At 40.3% G+C, this 23,190-nt stretch overlaps 1 protein-coding gene across 2 annotated transcripts in view; it reads right to left on the bottom strand.

Moving 5' to 3' along the window:
* The window catches only part of MEMO1 (mediator of cell motility 1), a 148,262-nt gene extending 129,469 nt beyond the window's left edge, over positions 1–18,793 (bottom strand). For both annotated transcript variants that reach the window (XM_057558060.1, XM_057558061.1), the window contains exon 1: positions 18,660–18,793. In XM_057558060.1, the coding sequence (XP_057414043.1) occupies positions 18,660–18,720 (61 nt within the window). In that variant the 5' untranslated portion in view covers positions 18,721–18,793. The remainder of the gene's footprint in view (positions 1–18,659) is intronic.
* Between the last annotated feature and the right edge of the window lie 4,397 nt (positions 18,794–23,190).

The raw sequence follows: 23,190 nt of genomic DNA, 5'->3' as shown, positions 1-23,190 counted from the left end.
AGTCAGAATGGCCATCATCGAAAGTCTACAAACAATAAAAGCTGGAGAGGGTGTGGAGAAAAGGGAACCCTCTTGTGCTGTTGGTGGGAATGTAAATTGGTACAGCCACTGTGGAGAACAGTATGGAGGTTCCTTAAAAAACTAAAAATAGAACTACTATATGACCCAGCAATCCCATTACTGGGCATATACCCTGAGAAAACCATAATTCAAAAAGAGTCAAGTACCACAGTGTTCACTGCAGCTTTATTTACAATAGCCAGGACATGGAAGCAACCTAAGTGTCCATCGACAGATGAATGGATAAAGAAGATGTGGCACATATATACAATGGAATATTACTCAGCCATAAAAAGAAACGAAACTGAGTTATTTGTAGTGAGGTGGATGGACCTAGAGTCTGTCATACAGAGTGAAGTAAGTCAGAAAGAGAAAAACAAATACCGTATGTTAACACATATATATGGAATCTAAAAAAAAAAAAAAATGGTTCTGAAGAACCTAGATAGGGGCAGGACAGGAATAAAGATGCAGACGTAGAGAATGGACTTGAGGACACAGGGAGGGGGAAGGGTAAGCTGGGACAAAGTGAGAGAGTGGCATGGACATATATACACTACCAAATGTAAAATAGATAGCTAGTGGGAAGCAGCCGCATAGCACAGGGAGATCAGCTCGGTGCTTTGTGACCACTTAGAGGGGTGGGATAGGGAGGATGGGAGGGAGATGCAAGAGGGAAGAGACATGGGGATATATGTATACATACAGCTGATTCACTTTGTTATACAGCAGAAACTAACACAACATTGTAAAGCAATTATACTCCAATAAAGATGTTAAGAAAAAAAAATTTACAGTGGAAAAACATGGCAAACACTACCTTAACCAAATGATCACGGTTAACAACACCAAAGTTAATACCATGTACTCCCAATATGATGAGGAAGTTATTTCACCTCTGCAGTATTCTTCCCCAAAACTCATAACCAGTCTAATCATGAGGGGAAAAAATCTGACAAACCCAAATTGAGTAACATTCTACAAAATCCTGACAGTATTCCTCAAAACTGTCAAAGACAAACTAAGACCCTATCACAGACCAGAGAAGACCAAAGATATGATGATATCTTTGCAATCATGATATCAATGCAATGTGGTATCTTGGATTAGATAATAGAATAAAAAAATTTTTTTAAAAAAAGGATATTTGGGTAAAAACTGGTGAAATTGAAGTCTAGAGTTCAGTTAATAGTATCGACCAATTTCTGTTCTTAGTTTTAACAAATGTATCATGGTAATTTAAGATGTTACTATTAGGGGAAGCTGGGCAAGAGATATACAGAAACTCTGTATTACCTTTACAATTTTGCAGAAAATCTAAAATTATTCCAAAGTTAAAAGGTTATTAATAATAATAACAAACCAACACAAATAGCACAGAAACTGGGGGACAGCAGTAAACACATTGAGAGTAGAGACAAATATCAGCAGGCTCCTAACTAAACCCTGAGTGTCACCGGTTGTTTAAGAAAACAGGACATGGGAATTCCCTGTTGGCGCAGTGGTTAAGAATCCACCTGCCAGGGCTTCCCTGGTGGCGCAGTGGTTGAGAGTCTGCCTGCTGGTGCGGGGGACGCGGGTTCGGGCCCTGGTCTGGGAGGATCCCACATGCCACGGAGCGGCTGGGCCCGTGAGCCACAGTTGCTGAGCCTGCGCGTCTGGAGCCTGTGCCCCGCGACGGGAGGGGCCGCGATGGAGAGAGGCCCGCGCACCGCGATGAAGAGCGGTCCCCGCACCGCGATGAAGAGCGGTCCCCGCACCGCGATGAAGAGTGGCCCCCGCTTGCCGCAACTGGAGAAAGCCCTCGCGCGAACCGAAGACCCAACACAGCCAAAAATAAATAAATAAATAAATAAATAAATAAATAAGAAAATCCTTAAAAAAAAAAAAAAAAAAAAAAAAAAAAAAAAAAAAAAAAAAAGAATCCACCTGCCAATGCAGGGGACATGGGTTTGAGCTCTGGTCCGGGAAGATCCCATATGCCACGGAGCAACTAAGCCCGTGCACCACGACTACTGAGCTTGCACTCTGGAGCCCATGAGCCACAACTACTGAGCCCGCATGCCACAACTACTGAAGCCCGTGCGCCAAGAGCCCGTGCTCCACCACAAGAGAAGCCACCGCAATGAGAAGCCCGTGCACCACAACGAAGAGTAACCCCCGCTCGCCGCAACTAGAGAAAGCCTGTGCACAGCAATGAAGACCCAACGCAGCAAAAACTAAATTAATTAATTTAAAATTTTTTTAAAGAAATAAATTAAAGAAATATACTTGTAAAGTAAGCACACTACAAAATGTAATGAAATACATAATTTAAGGCTAACTTTGTCATAATATATTTGGCAAGTTGGTGTCAGACAAATACCATAATAACCTAGTCAGATTGGTGATTCAATCACTCATAAAGCATTTAGTGAGCTCCTGCTCTGTGCCAGACACCTCTCGGTGCTAGAAATACAAAGATGATAGTGGTGATGTCACCTTCCACTCTGAACAGTAAAAACAAAACTGATAATGGTGATGTCATCTTCTACTTTGAGCAACCCAGTTTTCTTCCTAAAGACTCAAAACAGTGTGGTAAAAATGAAGACACTTGGGTCCCACTTATCAGCAAATCTAATTCAAAAGGTTTATGATAGTCCCTCACCACGCTTTTGAGAAACAGAGGTGAGGGAGGAAGTTTATCAAAACCACTTATGACTTATAAATTACATCTCCCCATTTCCCTCGAGCCACTGTAATTAGTAGAAGGAGTATGTAATATGGCATAGGGTGTACTGGGCCGTGTGTGCGTGTGTGTGTGTGTGTGTGTGTGTGTGTGTGTGTTCATGTAGAGACACATTAAGATTGATAACCACTACAATAAAGAGTTCTTGGCGGGGGGCGGGGTGGGGGGATTGTTAATTATAATTGCCAAGGAAGAAGTAAGAATTTCTACAAACCAGAGGTTCTCAAAGTAACATGCAGATTCCTGGGATCCCCAAGACCCTTTCAGAAGGTCCATCAGGTCAAAACCATTTTCAAAATACTAAAAACATTATTTGCTTCTTTCACTGTATTGGCACTCATTGCATTTCCACTCATTGGCATTTACTGATGGCTCAAAAGTAACAGTAGGTAAAAACGCTGGTATCTTAGCAGTACCAGCACACTATACTAGTAGTCATTACATTCTTTGCCACTGCACACTCACCACACTCTACTTAAAAAAGGAAAAAAAAACCCAGTTTCATTCAAGAATGTCTTTGATGTAGCTGTAGCTATAAATTTAACACATTTTATAAAATCTCAACCCTTGAGTACACACTTTTTAATATTCTGTGTGTTGAAATGGGAAGTATAATGGTTGTCTCAGGCACTTACACGACTGCATTGCAAGCTGAACTAGCCACTTTTCTATAGAACATCATTTTTCTTGAAAGAATGACTGATAGACAAATGATGGTTACTTAATCTTGGGTATTTAGCAAATATTTCCTTGAAAGTCAACAGTGAGCCTAGGGACTTCCCTAGAGGTCCAGTGGTAAAGAATCCACCTTCCAATGCAGGGGATGCAGGTTCTATCCCTGGTCGGGGAACTAAGATCCCACATGCTGCAGGGCAACTAAGCCTGCGCGCCACAACTACTGAGGTCACATGCCACAAAACCACAGAGCCCAGGCACCCTGCAGCCCGCGCGCCACAACTAGAGAAGCCCACGCGCAGCAACAAAGAACCCGTGCAGCGCAACAAAAAGATCCCGCGTGCCTCAACGAAGATCGTGTGTGCTGCAAGTAAGACCCGATGCAGCCAAAAAGATAAAGAAAATAAATAAATATTTTTTTAAAAAGAAAATCAACAGTGAGCCTATAACGTCTAGGAAAACAACTGTCAATCTCTATTGCTAACTACAAAATTCAAGCTTTGAGAAAATTAGAATTTTGCAAACTCATTTCTACCAGTGCGGACTTAAAAGCTTCCTACGTCAAAAAGACTTTTCTGATGAGAATGTGAAATTAACAAATGTGATTCTTTGACAATGAATAATGAAATGTGTAAACATTCGGAAGATCTGCATAACCCGAGGAACAAATATTTTCCAGGTGATTAATGCATGGGGTTAAGAAATCCTGCATGGATAAAAGAAACATTCAAAGTGGAGGACAGACCAACTGATCTTAATGAAAACTTCATTTCATTGCTATGATTTCAAATTCCACATTGCAATTAAATCTTTCCGAAACTGCCTTTAGGAGTACACCATCTTGATTTCATTCATAGCTTCACAGGTATATTAAAAATGTGTAACTTACTGTATGTCAACTATATGTCAGTAAAAGTTTAAAAAGTAAGAAACTACCACTTGAGTTTTCGTATGGCATCAAAGAAGAATATCCACAACTATCTGAAAGGTCTATTAAAATACTCTGCCCTTTTCTAATTACATATCTGTATGAGACCAGAATTTCCTCATATGCTTCAAGTAAAATAACATATCACAAGACAGTGAATACAGCTACAGATATGAGAATCCAGCTGTTTTCTATTAAGCTAGACATTAAATATATTTGCAAAAATGTTAATAAATGCCAATCTCCTTACACCTGAAACTAGCACAACACTGTAAATCAACTATAATTCAATTTTTTAAAAAAAGCTGGACTTCCCTGGCGGTCCAGTGGTTAAGACTCCACGCTTCCATTGCAGGCGGCACGGGTTCGATCCCTGGTCAGGGAACTAGGATCCTGCATGCCGCACAATGTGGCCTAAATAAATAAATAATTTTTGTAAAAGCTAATCTCTTATATATTCCCTGTTTTGGAAAATAAAGTTATTTTCATTAAAATTCTACTTATGGGGGGGAGGGATAAATTGGGAGATTGGGATTGACATATACACACTACTATATATAAGATAGATAACTAATAAGGACCTACTGTATAGCACAGGGAACTCTTCTCAATACTCTGTAATGACCTATCTGGGGAAAGAATCTAAAAAAAAGAGTTGATACATGTATATGTATAACTGATTCACTTTGCTGTACAGCAGAAACTAACACAACACTGTAAATCAACTATACGCCAATAAAAAAATTTTGTAAATGCTGCTTATGTTATTAATATGGAATGGGTTTATTACTGTTACTTTAAATGAATTAAAAGTAAATACTTCTAACGTTTCTCAGTTTTAGTTTCTAATTTGATAGGTATTAATAGACATAATCCACATAAACAAAAGTTCTTTGAGGTTATCAGTAATTTTGAAAAGTATAAAGGAACTCTGAGACTGAAAAGTTTGAAAACAACTGCTGGAGATCTGATGATACTTTATTTAGCTATTCACCTCTGGATAACCTTACTGAATGCATCATAACTATCTTCCTTTGAAGAACCAGAATAAACACTGAGAAAAAAAGGAGGTATCATAGGTAGAATAATAACTCTCTGTTGTAATATGAAAAGATCTTCAATTGTTAAATTTGTTAAGTACAAAAAGGCAAAGGATAAGACAAAATATGAGATATTGGCATTTATTACACTTCAGCTTCCATTTGCTGAAAAGAGGGAGAAAATGATGACGTGTCCATACGTGCTTGTATATGCATAAAGAAACACCAGGCACTCAAGAAACCGATAAAGGCAAATACCTATAAGGGAAGGGGAATATGGAATACACAGAAGGGTACAGGAATGAGACTTCTCAATGAATATCTTTAATTTTTAAAACATACAAATGTATTCAAAATTTTTTAATTTATAATTTAATTTAAACAACATAATCCTAAACCAATATTATGCCATAATTCAAATGTATTTTCAATTTTTATGTTGCTCTGATCTCAGAAAAACAAAAAATTTTACTCTATTTTTCAGCTCCAAGGCAAAACAGTATCACTAGCAACTAAATACTCATGCCAGAAGAATAAGTATCTCATTTCTAAAACACAAGAGGGAAATGTTTTTTTAAACCTATAAATAAATCCATCATCTGAAAAAAATAGTAATGAATAAAATAATTATAAAGAAAATATTAGGAGTTCCCTGGTGGTCTAGTGGTTAGGATTTGGAGCTTTCACTGCCGTGGTCTGGTTTCAGTCCCTGGTCGGGGAACTGAGATCCCGCAAGCCACACAATGCGGCAAAAGAAAGAAAAGAAAAGATTCAGGTAAAACCATGAAATCAGCAGTTATTTTAATTCTTTTATACTTAAAAGATGTCATTGACAGAATTAAAAGCAAAATTAGATACTGCACAAGAAAAAAATCAGTGAACCTGAATATAAAGCAAAAGAAATTATTCAAAAGGAAGCAGAGAGGAAAAAAAGGAAAAGAATAATTCTCAGTGAACTGTGGGACAATATTAAGATATCTAACATACTTTTTTTTATTTGGAGTCTAGAAAACAAAGGAAGTGAAAAAGAAAAATATCTGAGATGATAATGATGACTGCTTTTCCAAATTTGCTGCAAACTACAACCCACACATCTGAGAAACTTGACAAATTCCAAACAGGATTAAATTCAAAGAAAATTATTCAAAGGCACATGATAATAGACTAGCAGGAAAATGTTAATAATTTTTTAAAATCTTAAAGCAACTAGAGGAAAAAAGACACCCTATATTCAGAGGAACAAATATTTAAAAATCACAGAATTCTCAGAATCTGTGCGAGCCAAAATACAACAGAACATTTATAAAATGCTAAAAGAAGTAATGTCAACATACCCACTGAATTCAATACCTACCAAACTACCTTTCAAAAATGGAGTAAAAAAGCTACAGAAATCAAAACAGTATGGTAGTGGGAATTCCCTGGTGGTCCAGTGGTTAGGAACCTGTGCTTTCAAAAATAGGCAAAGGACCTGAAAACACACTTCTCCAAAGATGATATACAAATGGCCAATAAACACATGAAAAGGTGTTCAACATAATTAGTCATTAGAGAAATACAAATCAAAACCATAACGATACAAATTCACACTCATTAGGATGATCATCCAAAAAAAGGAAAATAACAAGTGTTGTCAAGGCTGCGAAAAAAATGGAACCCCCAAGCATTGGTGGTAGGAATGTAAAATGGTGCAACTACTGTGGCAATCAGTTTGGTGGTTTCTCAAAAAGGGAAACACAGAATTACTATATGACCCAGCAATTATACTCTTAGATAGATATCCAGAAGAACGGAAAGCAAGACTCAAGCGGATATTTGTACACCAACATTCATAGCACTATTATTCACAAAAGTCAAAAGGTAGAAACAACCCAAATGTCTATCAACAGATAAATGAATAAACAAACTATGGTATATCATACAATGGATATTATTCAGCTTTAAAAAGGAATTCTGATACATGCTACAACATAAATGAACTCTGAAAACATGCTAAGTGAAATAAGCCAGACATAAAAGGACAAATATTGTATGAATCCACCTAAATGAGGTACCTAAAGATAGGCGAAATCATAAAGAAAGGAGAAGAGTGGTTGCCAAAGCTGGAGGAAGGAGTCAGTGGGGAGTTAAGTGTTTAATGGATACAAAGTTTCAGTTGGAACGGATGAAAACATTCTAGAGATGGATGCTGGAGACGGTCATATTGGATTGGCCAAAAAGTTCATTCTGTAACATCTTACGGAAAAAACCCAAATGAACTTTTTGGCCACCCCAATAAATAATACAAATGTACTCATGCCAGAGAAGTGTACACTTAGAAATTGGTAAAACAGTAAATTTTGTTATATATATTCTACCACAATTTTTTTAAGTGTCTTTGTATAGCTGGGGCCTTGCCAGATAGTTTATGCTACAATGTGATTTATGGTGAGCTCCTCTTTTTGTTCTCCTGCTACCCTGGGCCACACTGTATCAGTGTGACCTCTGCAGGAGAGAGGAGGGCTGGAGACTGAGTAGCTAAGGTCAGTCACAAGCTTGCTCCATGCCTACATGACCAGCCCCCAATAAAAACCCTGGATACCAAGGCCTAGCTGAGCTTCCCTGGTTGGCAATACTGCACACTTGTTGTCACGTGTCACTGAGAGGACAACTGGACTCTCATGCTTGGTCTCTCCTGCACTCCACTGTACTGTATGCACCTTTTCCTCATTTTAACCTGTATTCTTTCTCTGTAATAAACCCCGTCTGTAAGTATAACAGCTTTGATCCTTCTAACAAATCATCAAACCTGAAGGTGGTCTTGGTGACCCTGACACATATGGAAAAGAATATACCATATAAATATTAACCATGAGAAAGTTGGATTGGCTTCAATAATACAAAACAAGGAACACCTCAGAGCAAAAAAATATTACCAGATATAAAGAAGAACATACACTGTGATAGTCAATTCATCAACAAAATATAATCCCTAACAGGTATATCAAATAACAGAAATTCAAAAAACTTGAAACAACAAATCAACAAAACTGAAAGAAAAAATAGACAAATCCAGAATTACAGTTGGAAATTTCAACACTGCTCTCAGGAACTGACAGGAAAAAAAGGAAAATCAATAGGAATGTAGAGATTTAAATAACCCAATTTAACCTAATTAACATTTAGAGAGCAATCTACCCCACAACGACAGAAAACATACATTATTTTCAAACAGACACAGAACACTCACCAAGACAGACCATGTAATAAGCCATAAAACAGGTCTCTTGTTAGTTGTCTGGGCCCAAGGGAGAAAAACAGATGCAACATTTCCTAAACTTATTTGACCATAAACCCTTTCTGCAAAGGCATCTCCAGGGACTACTGTTTCTCAGAACACTTTGGGAAAACCTATCCCATTCATTCTCAACATCTCTCCCTAATTCTCCTCCTGGTTGTGACTAAGGAAATAAGGGAGTCAATAAATATACCTTTTCCTTGACTACCAATCCAGGATTAATCAGTGTTATGAAGTGCACACCAAAGTCCTAAGGCAGGAATAAGCTTGACCTATTTGGGGAACAGCAAGGGGGCCAGAATGGCTGGAACAACATCAGGTAAAGGACAAGTGGTAGAAAATGAAATCAGAAAGTTAAGCAGAGGTCAAAGCATATAAAACCTTCTAAGCCTTGGCAAGGATTTTTAAGTGTGATTTTAAGTATGATAGGATTTTGAGAAAAGAATATTATCTTATTTACATTTTTTAAAGAGCTCTCAGGCTGCTGTGTAAAGAACAGAATGGAAACTAGGCAACCAGTTAGGAAGCTCTGGCAGCAGCATAAGAGATGGTTAAGACCAGAGTGGCTTAGACCAGATTAAATGTGTTTGTCAAAGAAAAAAAGCCCTGAAAAATCTACATAAATTGTGTTGAGATGCCTTAAAGCATTTTCCCTACTTGGCTCCCAGGACATCTCATCCTCTTCCTCATGAGAAGCTTAATCTATCTTCCTCACATGATATCCCTCACCTCTTCAACCTCTTCAAGTTGGAAATGTTCCAAGGCTCACTCACAAACCTCTTTTCTCTGGCTACTCTGATTCCTATGGTGATTTCATCCAGACACTTGGCTTTAAATGTTATCTACATAATGATAATTCCCAATTTTAAAGCTCCACCCTAGGCCTCTCCCCTAAACTCCAGACTCATGTATCCACTTAACTATATAGTAAACATCTCAAACTTAACAAACCAAAATTGAGCTCCTAACCTTCCCCCTCCAAACCTGTTTCTCTTAAGTCTTCCCTTTCTCAGATAATAGCAACTTCATTATTGCAATCTCAGGGATAAACCTTAAGAAATATCCATGACTCCTCTCTTTCTCTCACACTCCACTCCAAGTATATCAGCAAATCCTTTCGACTCTACCTTCAAAATATACCCAGTAATGAACCACTTCTTACCCACTTCCACAGCTATTACTCAATCCAAGCCATCATCTGTAACTTGGATTGCTACTTTCCTCCTAACTGTTGGTTCAGCCCTTGCCACTGCCTTCACCACTCCCCAACTACTCTGAACATGGCAGTCAAGTGGTTCTAGTAAGTCTAAACTATAATAGATCATGTCACCAACTGCTCAAAACTTTCCAATGGCTATCTCACTCAAGTAAAGGTCCTTACAATGGTCTTCCAGACCTAATGTCATCTGACCACAACACCTTTGTGCCTCTGCTCCAGCTATTTATTTTCCTCTTAACCTCATGTCGAACTACTCTGACCCATGTCACTTCATTCCAGTTGCAATAACCTTCTTGCATTCCTCAAATACTCCAGGCCTGCTCTAGCCACAGGACCTTTAAACTTGCTGTACCCTCGACCTAAAACTATCTAGCCCCTAACCCCTAAAATTATCTAGAATGCAAGGCTTGTTCTTTCACCTACTTCAAGTCTTCACTCAAATGTCAGTTCAGTGACGTCTACCCTGTCCTTGCCATTTAAAATTTCTCCCATTCTTGGGGACTTCCCTGGTGGTCCAGTGGCTAAGACTCCGCACTCCCAATGCAGGGGGCCCGGGTTCGATCCCTGGTCAGGGAACTAGATCCCACATGCCGCAACTAAGAGTTCGCATGCTGCAGATGAAGATCCCGTATGCTGCAACTGAAGATCCTGCATGCCGCAACAAAGGTCCCACATGCCGCAACAAAGGTCCCACATGCCACAACTAAGACCCAGCGCAGCCAAATAAATAATTAAACAAATAAATATTTTTTTAAATAAAAATAAATAAATTTCTCCCATTCTTTAACATTCCTTATGCACCAGCTCTGCTTTATTTGCTTTATAATTCTCCATAGCATTTTCCTCTAACATACTATGTGTTCTACTTACTTACCGTATTTATAGTCTGTCTCCCCCAACTAGAATATAAACTCTAGAGATTTTTGTCTGTTTTCATCTCCTGCTATGCACCTAGTCCCTAGAGCAGTACCTTTCACACAGAACTGAGTTTGTCCAATACTGAATGATTGAAAGTTAAATAAAGCCTCTGCAGAAGTGTCAAGTTTTGTTAGGCCCAATTCAAATCCTAGGACTAGAGTAATTAAAATATACTAATTCCTTTGTCTATTTATACCATATGAATAATATTCAGTATTCTTAAGTGCTTTTAGTTATGCTTTTATTATTTTATAATATATTTAACCTGACAATTAAAGAGGTGCTTACTGATTCCAAATAGTTCAACTTCTTACTTACTCTGGCATCACTATAAATAGAAGGAACACTAGGTTTCAGCTACAAGTCCTAGGTTCAAATTCTAGCTCTACCATTTACTAGTAGTATGACTCAGACAATTTAACCTCCTTCAAGTCTTAGTTTCTCATCAATAAAACAGCAAGGTGGGGATGGATTAAAGACCTGCCTGCCTTACCTATCCTGCACCTAATCATAAGATTATTGTGAAAGTCAAAAATGTATGAGAAAATGCTTTATAAACCATAAATGATACATAAGTTTTAGTTAAATGTCTATATTGTAGTTTGGGAAAAACCTGAATGGAACAGAAAAGTTCAGTGTTTGGGGCAGCATATCTTATCATACCTCCCTTCCCCTAACATTTAACTCTAGTTTTGGAGTCAGACTGGCTCTTCCACTTACTTACTATACCTTAAGCAAGTTACTCAACCTCTCTGAGTCATTGTTTCCACATCCATAAATGGAGAAAATACCAACCTTGTAGCAGCCTTTTGAAGATTAGAGGTTATATAGACATATATGTAATGTAACTACAGAATACACTTAACAAATGACATTTTTATTCGTTGTCTTGACCTTCTTTAAAATGGACAAAAACCCAAAAGCAGATAATATAAACTACACTATGGAGGTAGGGAAGATGATTTTTGACTTGGAAATTGCATGTGAAAGGATAAGAAGGAAAGTGAGAAAGAGGTAATCAAGCAATAATCTCAACAGTTTACCTATTAAATTTGTTCTTTCCTTCTTGCCTTTCTCCAAGGTTAAATAATAGGATGAGACGCAAAGATCATCATACAGAAAACCATATTTAGTAACCTAAAAAAGTTCATTTCAAAACTAAATATTATATAGTATTTTCTCTTCAAAGGAGAATATTTTTATCAGTTTTTTAATTTCTCACACACCAAGATATACTTTGACACTCTAGAACTCAAGGTACATGCCAAAAAAAAAAAGTTGTGGTTTTCCAATTATAGAACCCTGATATAATTTTATTAAATATATTTAGAAATATGACAGAAAGAATTAAAACAACTTAAAAAATAAAACTGCTATTAAGATATATATCATACAAACAGTTCAAGAATGCTTTATGGGGCTTCCCTGGTGGCGCAGTGGTTGAGAATCTGCCTGCCAATGCAGGGGACATGGGTTCGAGCCCTGGTCTGGGAAGATCCCACATGCCGCGGAGCAACTGGGCCCGTGAGCCACAACTACTGAGCCTGAGCATCTGGAGCCTCTGCTCCGCAACAAGAGAGGCCGTGACAGTGAGAGGCCCGCGCACCGCGATGAAGAGTGGCCCCCACTCGCCGCAACTGGAGAAAGCCCTCACACAGAAACGAAGACCCAACACAGCTAAAAATAAACATAATAAATAAATAATAAATAAAAATTTAAAAAAAAAAGAATGCTTTATGAAATCATTAGATTTTGATATATTTCCTCACTTCTATGACACTAGTAATTATAAGGTGTAACAACCACTTTCCAGGGGGGGGAACCTCCCACATTAAATGTACACTTAAGATATAAAACATACCAATTTCAGAAAACATTAAAATGTGATATATCCCTCTGAGACGGTGAAAACATTCTATTTCTTGAGCTAGGGGATAGTTACACAGAGTATATCTGTAGACATTCATCAAAGTGTACACCCATTTATACTTTTTCTATATGTACATTTATTTCAAAATAAATTTATGTAATGTACCACAACCACACAGATACAGCTATCAACCAGATGAATTATTGATCTTAGTATGAAAGGTGAAAAAATAAAGCTTTTAAAAGAAAACATAGGAAAGTTAACTTCATGACACTGAGGTAGATAGAGATTTCATAAATGGAAACAGAAGAACACTAACCAGCTGATAAACTGGACTTCTTTAAAATTAAGAACTTTGACTCACCAAGATACCAAGATCCTGAAAAAGCTACAGAGTAGACGATATCTGCAATACATATACCTAAAAAGACTATATCCAGAATATACAAAAAACTACAAATCAAAATGAAAAAAGTAAATACTCTAGTATAAAAAGGGCTAAAGACTTAACAGACACTTCACAAAAGCAGAAGTCCAAATGACTAATAAACATGGGGCCCCTAATATGAAAAGGTGCTCAACTTCATTAGTCATCGGAAAATAAAATCAAAACTACAATGCAATACCACTACACACCCTTCAAGAAAAACTAAAAATAAAAAGACTGACAATACCAAGTGTTGGCAAACATGTGGAACAACTGGAATTCTCTCATATACTTCTGGTGGGAGTATAAGTTTGTAAAACCACTTGGCAAAACTTCAGCAAAATCTACTAAAAATGAACATACCATAGCCATAACCATGACCTAATAATTCCACTTAAGGTACATACCCAACAAAAATGCATGTATACATTCATCAGGAAAAAGAATACAAAAATGTTCAAAGCAGCAAAACTGTAAATAACAAAAATGTCCATCAACAGTAGAATGGATAAACTGTGGTTTATTCACAGAATATAACACAACAACAAGAATAAACAAACCACAGTATAACATGGATTAATCTCATAAATGTAATGTTGAGCAAAAGAAGCTCAAACAAGTTATACTATATGATTTCACTTATACAGAGTTCAAAAACAGACAAAACTTTTCTATGGTGTTAGAATACAAGGAATACAGTGTGAGTTGGGAATTCCACTACTGATGTTTATTGAGCTGGGTGCTAATTACAATGACATGCCTATTTTGTGAAACTTCATCTAGCTGTACACTTTTCTATATGTATGTCGTACTTCTTTAAAAATCTTACATTAAATAAGGTCCCCAACTAGTGAATCATGATTTCTAATCTTTTCCTACCACCAAGATTCTTCACCTATACTATGCTCAGAGACTTAACTAGCAATGGTCCTATATCACCAGCAATGTTCTTAGGGATTTAAATGTCAATATCTCTGTCCATATCTACTAAATGCTAAGCCCTTTAATGTTCACTTGTTCAGATACTTATTAAATATCTATTATGTACAAAACCTGTGCTTGCTGAGAACTTGGGGTACAAAAAAATTAGTAAGACATAGTCCCTGTCTTCTAGGGGCTCATAATCTTATAGAAGACCACATACACAGATAACAAGGTAAATATATAGAGATACACACAGGATATTATGGGAACACAAAGGAACATCAGAAACAGCCAGGGGGAGTTAAGGCATCAGGGTAGGCTTCTAGGAGGTGTTAACACCTGAGTCCTTAAAAGATGAGAAGGAGTTATCCTGGCAAAGTGCATTCCAACACAGGAAACAGCTTGAATAAAAACACAGTGATAAGAAACAGCATAGTGTATTTAAAGAAACAATGAACAGCTGCTAGACGGTTGCTGAAGCGTAGTAAAAGGGAGAACTGGGATGGGGTTGGGGGAAGTGGCCAAAGAGATAGGAGGATGCCAAGTCATGAAGAGACTTAGACCTTATCCAACAGGAAAGATGGGTCAGTGAGATTTATGCAAAGAAATTATGTGGTCAGATAGATTATTCAGGGAGCAATGCAGAGGATGGACTTAAAGGGAATAAAGTTGGCAGAAAGAAGGACGGTTAGGAGGCAGTTATAACTGTCCAGACAGAAGATGATAAGGGCTGAAATAATGAAATGAAAGATATAGCAAATCCGGAAAAAATACAGAGTACAGACACATTATGCTGCTGATCTAGAGACCACATTTTGAGAACCACAAATATACACTATGGGTTGACAATTTTTTTCTGTAAAGGCCCAAATAAATAGTAAATATTTTAGGCTTTACAGGCCACATACAGACTCTATTTCACTTCTTGGTTCTTGTTTGTTTTTTAAACCCTTTAAAAATTAAAAACCGGGCTTCCCTGGTGGCGCGGTGGTTAAGAATCCGCCTGCCAATGCAGGGGACACGGGTTCGAGCCCTGGTCTGGGAAGATCTCACGTGCCATGGAGCAACTAAGTCCGTGCGCCACAACTACTGAAGCCTGTGCGCCTGGAGCCCATGCTCCGCAACAAGAGAAGCCACCGCAACGAGAGGCCCGCTCGCCGCAACTAGGGAAAGCCCACTCGCAGCAGCGAAGACCCAACACAGCCAAAAATAAAATAAATAAAATAAATAAATTTTTTTACAAAATTAAAAACCATTCTTTGTTAGTGGACTTTACCACAAAAAAAAAAAAAAAAAAAGGCCACAGGCTGGATTTGGACTGCAGACGTAGTGAGTTTGCTGATCCCTGCTGTATACCCATAAAGAAGCAAGGATTAACCTTCCTATGAGATTAATTTTCCTAAAATGCTACTTGCATATCAGTCCCCTACTCAGAAACTTCTGCACTGGTCCTGATTACCTACTGCATAAGTTAAATCCCTATGATGCATAGAATTCACAGGCATCTACACTCTAGCTCCAACCAGGCTCGTGAACTACACCCCGTGAGAACCTTCTATTCTTATTAAATTGGCCTACTTACATTTACCTGCCTCTGTATCTTTGTGGTGTTCCCCAATGTACTTTCTCCCTTTTCAAATCTACTCAAATACCCTTCCTTCAAAGCATAATTCAAATCCTTTGAAGTGATTCCACCCTCGTCCAAACTCCTAAAAGCACTACCTCAATTTATCTGATATTTATTTTCTGTCTTGAGTTACTACACTTCAGATTACCTTCTTGGAGGGCAGGGAATACTTGATACTTTTATCAATGGATCTAGCATATAACAAGGGGTAAATAAAAATGAAGGTGTGTATGTAGATATATAACACACATATGTATACACACACTTTTTTTTTTCTGAACTAGCTATATAACTGAAGCAAATGTTATTTCACCATTTTATCAGTAATTGAGCACTTTAATTCTATGGACACAATCTGAATGCTGTAGAATTACAGAATGACAATCCAAAAGCACATCTGTCTCTCTCCTACTACATGTTTTTAGGCCTAGTTTAAGGGAAGAATAATAATACAAGTAAAATTTTTCCAATGATCAAAGTTATCAGTCTAGATACAGTGGGGTCTAGAAGTCACTAGATCAAGTCAAAATTTACTTACATATATTTTTATTCATTTTTAAAATATGAAATCAGCTTTTATAACTAAATTGCCTTTTTTTTTCTTTTAAATTTGGCAGCGATGCATGGCTTGCGGGATCTCATTTCCCTGACCAGGGATTTGAACCTGCGCCCTCAGCAGTGAAAGCACAGAGCCCTAACCACTGGACCGCCAGAGAATTCCCCTAAATTGCTTTAAATTCACCCTAATTATTATTCAAGTTTAAAAGTCTCTCTCTCTCTCTCTCTCTCTCTCTCACACACACACACACACACACACACACACACGCCACACATGGTCTGAATTTTTTTTTTTAACAATAAGGTTCTCCATGACAATTCACATTACCAAAATTGCATTACTGATTTCATTCAGAATTTAGGGAAATAAGAATATATTTTAAAATTTTAAGAAAGTTGTCCATTTTAGTTCACTACTGATAAATAGTTTTAATCACAGAATGTTTTCAGCTGGATTAAAGAATTCTTATATTTGAGATTAATGAAGAAGTCTTTTCAAGTTTGAAGTGTGAACTATGCCTAATTCTACTATGCAAAGAATGTTCAAGAATCTATAAAAATTCCTACAGAATCATCTGGCCATATTTTCAGTGCAAAAGTTTAAAACATTTTTGAAAGGTATAGAAAACAAAATAAATTAACCAAAAAATGGCCATGAAAATGAAAACTGTGACTTTTTAACTCTTCAAAACACATTGAAGAAAAAGTTTAGTGACTCACAACCCTGAAAAGATTATTCACTGATAAATTTAAAAGTAATAATGCATTGATTAGAGGACAAAACCAGGAGCCAGAGACTCCCATTCCTGTTCTGCCACTGGTTTCTACAGAATCTTGGGCATATCCCCATAAGCCAAACAAAAAAGGCTTAACTGACATGCTAAGGTTGTGAGAACTGATGAAATGTTTATGAAGCACTTTGGAACCATGAGGGAAGCCACTATAACCATTAAAAGTCATCTGCTTAATGCAAAACTATAGCTACCTGTTAGGCTTGCAAATCCTTTGTGTCTTCTTAACACAGCAAATCTTCAGTGAGTCAGTAAAGTGCATGTATTTAATGAGCGAGCTTAGCAACCTCAGAGAAATGAATTTTCTTCCAAATCTTTGTTTTCTCACAAACCATGTCTCTATCCAACCCAACTATTTGCAAAGGGAAACATGATCCGATCCACACTAAAGATTTGGGTCTAGGTATTGATAAGCCAATACCAAATGACTGAAAATTCAGGAATCACAGTGGAATTTTGTCAACTTACCAGAAATGTGACTCCTGAAAAGAATCCCATAAAACAGTCGTTCTAACAAGAGCTTTATTAAAGGGAAAGTCCCTACACTCTCTGACCTAAAGAGCTCTAAAGTATTTTTGGACAGTGTCGATAGAAGACTAAACTCGCTCAAAATCTGACCCAACGCGTTAGGTAGTTCCAGCACCTGCTTGGTGTTAAGCGACTGGAGACTGGGGAGGCTGCTCAGGAAAAAGTGCTGATGCCATCTCCAGCTGCCCCTTTCGTGAATGACAGTAACAATGAAAACACTGACAAAAGAGCTAGGAGGCCACCCCAAGCCTCTGCTTAGCAATACTTCTACCCTACCCCCAACAGACAGAGCAGCAAACCCCAGAAAGGGGCTTCCTCTCACAGACCTAACATGCCCAGACCCTGCCTCTGGTCTGGCAATGTCAAAAAGTACTACCCTTCACTCCTCTCAAGACGGCTGAGCACCTGAAAGGTGAGGGGGAAATGCGGCCTCTCGTTCTGAACTGCCAAGGGGAGCGGGAGAAGACTGCCTGGCAGGAGGCGGGCGAGCAGAGCCCGTGCGCACCCCGGGAGACTAAGAACTCCCCGGGTCGCGGGCGCCGCTCGGAGCGTCGTGGGGAGGAGAGGCGAAGAGAGGAGACGGGAGGGGAGGGGACGGGAGGGGAGGGGAAAGGAGGAAGGCGCGTCCCTCCCGCGGCGGGAGGGCGGAGGGTCGCTCGGCTCCGCACGGAGGAAGCAGGGCTCGGGCGCAGGGCGAACCGTCCCCGCGGGGGGTGGCTGCGGCCGGCCGCCCGCTTCCCGGGAGCCGGAGGAGGCGACAAGTAGGCTCGGTCAGGGAGCGCATTCTTTCCTCGAGCCTGGTCCTGAGGGAGGGCGCAGGCTGCCGAGGCGGCAACTCTCCCTCTCGCCCAACTCCCGGCAGAGCGTGAGGGCGGCCGACCCCGGGCTGACCGGCGGGATGCCGCGCGGGTGGGAAGGCGGCGAGGCCAGCCTCCGGCCCGCTCCCTCCCCACGCGGTCCGCGGCCGGCGGCCGTCAGCGACCTCGTCCCTCCCGCCGCCGCGCGGGGCCGGGCCGCCGACCTCGGCCGGCCGGGCGCGGGGCCAGGCAGCGGCGGCGGAAGGGCCGGCCGGCCGGCCTGGGGCCCTACCTGAGGCTGTGTACCAGCTCCCGGCGTGACTGGCTTCCCGGCAGACCACTCGGTTGGACATCTTGGTGCCTGTGCCGCCTATGGTGCACGAGGATGAATGAGGAGGCGGCGGCGGCGGCGGCAGGAGCGGCTCCGCGAGGGGACGAGACACCGCGGGCCCAGCCCAGGAGGAGGCGGCAGCGGGGAGGGGATCAGCCCGGCCCAGGAGGAGGAGGAAGAGGAGGAGGCGGCGGCCCGGGAGGAGGAGGAGATGGCAGCCGGGGCGGTGGCGGCGGCGGCGGCGGCAACAATCACCACAAACTCGGGCGGCCGCCGGAAGACGGGGCCCGCGGCGGCCTCACCGAAGCCCGGAAAGCCCTGGCCCCGGCCCTCGGAGTCGCCGCTGCTCCCCAGCCGGGGCTGGTTCCGCCGAGCCACCCCCACGGCCCCCTCCCCTCCCGGTCGGCCTCCCGGAGCCACCGCCGGTGACCCCACCCCCGTGACTCCGCGCCCGCCCCCTCCCCCCACCCCCCGCGGGACTCCCCGCACCCACCCCCACCCCCGGCGGGGCCCTCCTGCCCGCCCGGCTGCCGGCCCGCCGGCCCCGCCCCGCCCCGCTCCTCCTCCGGCCGCGCGGCGAGGTTAACGGCGGACACCGGACAGGCCACACGGCATCTGGGGTCGGGCGGCCCCGCGGGGAGGCAGCGGCCGCTGCAGCTCCGCGCACACAAAAGCCCAGGGCCGGGGCCTGAACCGGGGAAGGCAGACCCGGAGAAGAGCCAACGCTTCCTTACTCGCCACTCTAACGGGTCCTGCCCACTGAGCATGCCCAGCAGCCTCTGCCAGGCCCGGCGAGGAATCTCGACGTGCGCGGTCCGCTCTCCGGGGTTTAGCGGCAGCAGAGGCTGGGAGGGGGAGGGCGCGGGGAGTAGGACGCAGCCGCAGGACAAGCCCCCTCCCCCAACCAACTTCCTTAAACGCAGAGCACCCAGGGCAAGACGGTGCGGCTTTCCACGTGGAAAGTTCCCTGTCTTCCCCGCCACACACAGGACTCCTTAGTGGATGCTCACCCCCAAGGTTTCACTACTAGGCACGCAAGTCTGTGGCCACGATGGGAAGTTCATTTGTAGAAGCAGGCATGTGGTAGTGTGCCTGTGGTCCTGCAAATGCTACTTTTTGCTTCACCGGGCCACTCTTACCGTCTAATGTGGCTCTGACACTGTAAACAGTTATCTTGTTTCAAGCTATATTTATGTAATTGCATGTCTTAACTCCGTAACTAGACTACAGTGTGATATAGCTAGCCTCAGTTATTCTCATCTATAAAATGGGTATAACAATACTCAAGGTGTGTCCCTAGGATTATGAGTTAATAAATGTAAAGAGCCTGATAGAGTAGTCATACAACAAACATTATTTCCAACCCTCCATTATCTTTTAAATCCCACGTGTCAGGAACAAAGAATTACGTTAAAATTATACAAGAATCGCAGCAAAGTAGAATATCTTGGACCTCCAAGGAAATGTTATGGAGTAGACCATTCCAAAACTGGGAAGAGAGTAAGAGAAAGTTGCATACCTTCAATGAAAGACTTGGAGTTAAAATAATAAAAATTGTTATATCTGAATTTCACACTAAACAGATCCCTGGTAGAGTCCAAAACAAACGACTGACTGCTTAATTTTCAAGTTTTCCTAGTGTCATATAATAGATTTTTTTTTCAGGTACTACATAGTTTCTACCCCTCCTCTCACCTTTTCAATTTTAAGGCTCAAGGATCTTGCATGAGATACCAGTCCTGGTCAATTACTGGAACACTTCTGACTTTCACACCTTTTTATACACTGTTTTTAAGCTGGAAAAAAAAAAATCTCCACTCTGTATAGTTCTTTACTCAATATTTAACCCTCTCACTTCACCACTAACCTGCCCAAATATTAAGGTGTTACACAGAAAAAAAAAAAAAAGGACATGCCAAGTAGTCAATTTAGGGATAACAGAAAAAGGAGGGCTGGAGCTGATTCCCTGGTACTCTTCCTGAAGTAGCAAAACTCAGTGATACCTGATGAAATGGTAAACTTTTCATTGTAAATTTCAAGAAAAGGAAATAGTTGATATGGTTGATACGGTGGAAGAATGTTGATTGCTGTCACTCATCAGCTGTGTGATTATGGATATCTAGTAATTTAACCTTTTCAACGCTCAGTTTTCTCATCTGTCAAATGCAAACAGCAGTCATATGTAACTCACAGGCTTGCTGTGAGAATCATTAAGTATCATGAAAACAACTTATAAGCTGTTCTTTATAAATGTTTTATCATTATCCTCTGCTCCTAGCAACAATCCTAGGTCTCATTCCAAACTAGTAATGTAACCTAAAATTAAGCTTCCTCCCTACTAAAATGCTCAGTTGGAGGCTTCTTTCCCCAAAGGATTTTTCTTACTGATCAAACTCAGCAAAACCACAATGCCAAGCAAAGTGAAAGTTTAGAGGATCTTCTATTATTTCTAGAATGCTCTTAACATATCCCATCATTACTCCTCCTGTCCATTTTATTCTGGCTACCTTATTCAAGGATGTACTCTTGAAAGAAATGTTGAAACTACTCACTTACCCACATCCCCTAAATTAAGGAAGATCCATATAATGCAAAATACTTCATATCCTAGAAGAAGCCTGTTTGGCAATACTATACAATTCCCATGTTATTATTAACAATTTCCAGGGACTTCGCCGGTGGTCCAATGGTTAAGACTCCGTGCTTCCACTGAAGGGGGCGTGGGTTCAATCCCTCGTGAGGGAACTAAGATCCCACATGCCACGTGGCGTGGCCAAAAAGAAAAAAAAAAAATTCCATTATATCCACCAGGGATTTGGGTTTGACGCTCCATAAACATCATCCAAAGTTAAGGGCAAGGAGGAAATCTTCGTTAACAGAGAGTCCTTATGAAGCACAGACTTCAACAAATAAGGCACCCAGAGCCCAACATTAATAACACATCTTCTGAAATAGCATGTTGGATAGTCACTGCATCAGTCTGTACTAGCAAACGACTAGAAACAACCACAGTGTGTCTGTCAATGAGACTTGTTAAATTAGGGTATACCCATACATATGCACCCATTAAAAAGAATAAGGTGGTGCTATATACTGGTATGGAAAGAGCTCCCCCCCCCAAAAAAAATGCAAAAGGCAAATTGCAGAACAATGTGTAAAGTATGCTACCATTTGTGTAAAAGCAAGTACTTATATTCTCACACACTTGCATATACATGGCATACTTCTAGAAGGAAACAAACTGGTAACGGTCAATGTACATCTTTGTATATCTTTTTGAATTTTGTGCCATATACATATACTACCTATACCCAAAAATAATTATTTATTAAATAATTTATTAGGCTTGATTTTGGGAGCCTATATGGCAATATTAAATTGCCCATTTTTAGATTTTACTTATACAAAACTGACACCTCGAGGAGCCCGCTAATTACTAAAAGCCCTTTGTCAGAAAAATATTCTAGAATGATACCACAGGGTTTTGAAAAAATCAAGGTTGAGAGAAGGGAGTTTATCATAAGGATGCTCTTTTAATTTCAATTAACACTGGTACTCTAACCTAGTATCAGTTGACTTTGCTCTTTTCTTCTTTAGAAACCGAACTTAATAAGTAACATTTATTAAACACTTACTATGCACCTGACACTAGGCGAAGTACTTTACATAGTTAATGATTCTTACAAGATGAAAACTTGTTCATTTCCAATTTTTTGGAGTAAATTTTGTACATAGAGCTTTTTCCAAATTTATTGTTAATATTACTTAGGATTCCCAGAAATTAAACAACTGAGTCAAAAGATTTGAAGTTTTTTTAAAGGCTGACAAGAGTTTTCTTAAAAAGAAAATTCTTATTCATTACTGATTGCCCCCTTTAGCTCTGGTGACCTATTTTCCTCTATTATATTACTTTCCTTCTTTAAATCCAGAGATTTTAAACAAGTGGATTCTCAGTGATAGCCATTTACACCTTCCATCTTTTGTCCCTTGTTGCTACAGTTAGACAATATGTATCAGGCCTCCAATTTGTTACTGCCTTTTTGGAATCCAGTCCAGGAAAATACCTGGCTACAATATTTTATGCTGTCCCTACAGCCATTCTATCATGTTGCTAATGGGAAGTTATCAATCTTAAAATCTCCTATACCTTCTCCTAAACAAAGAGATTTAAACAAAGGTTCAATATTCTCCCCATAGCTTCATCAGAATTAGGTACACAGTTTCCTTCTATCCAAACTATTTTTCTGTTCTTTCTTTTCCTTTTTTTTTTTTTTTTTTTGGCCACGGCTTGTGGGATCTTAGGTCCCTGACCAGGGATTGAACCCATGCCCTCGGAAGTGAAAGCGTGAAGTCCTAACCACTGGACCTCCAGGGAATTCCCTATTTTTCTTTTTTTTCAATTCAAGGTCTCTATATCCTCTAGGAATCTATTCCTGATTTACTCTATTGGTCCTCCCATTTATCCACATTTTTCAAGAATTCACTCTACAGG

The sequence above is a fragment of the Balaenoptera acutorostrata genome, chromosome 12 (assembly GCF_949987535.1).
Source record: "Balaenoptera acutorostrata chromosome 12, mBalAcu1.1, whole genome shotgun sequence".
Lineage (NCBI taxonomy): Eukaryota > Metazoa > Chordata > Mammalia > Artiodactyla > Balaenopteridae > Balaenoptera > Balaenoptera acutorostrata.
This window is presented reverse-complemented; position numbering and strand designations above follow the sequence as displayed.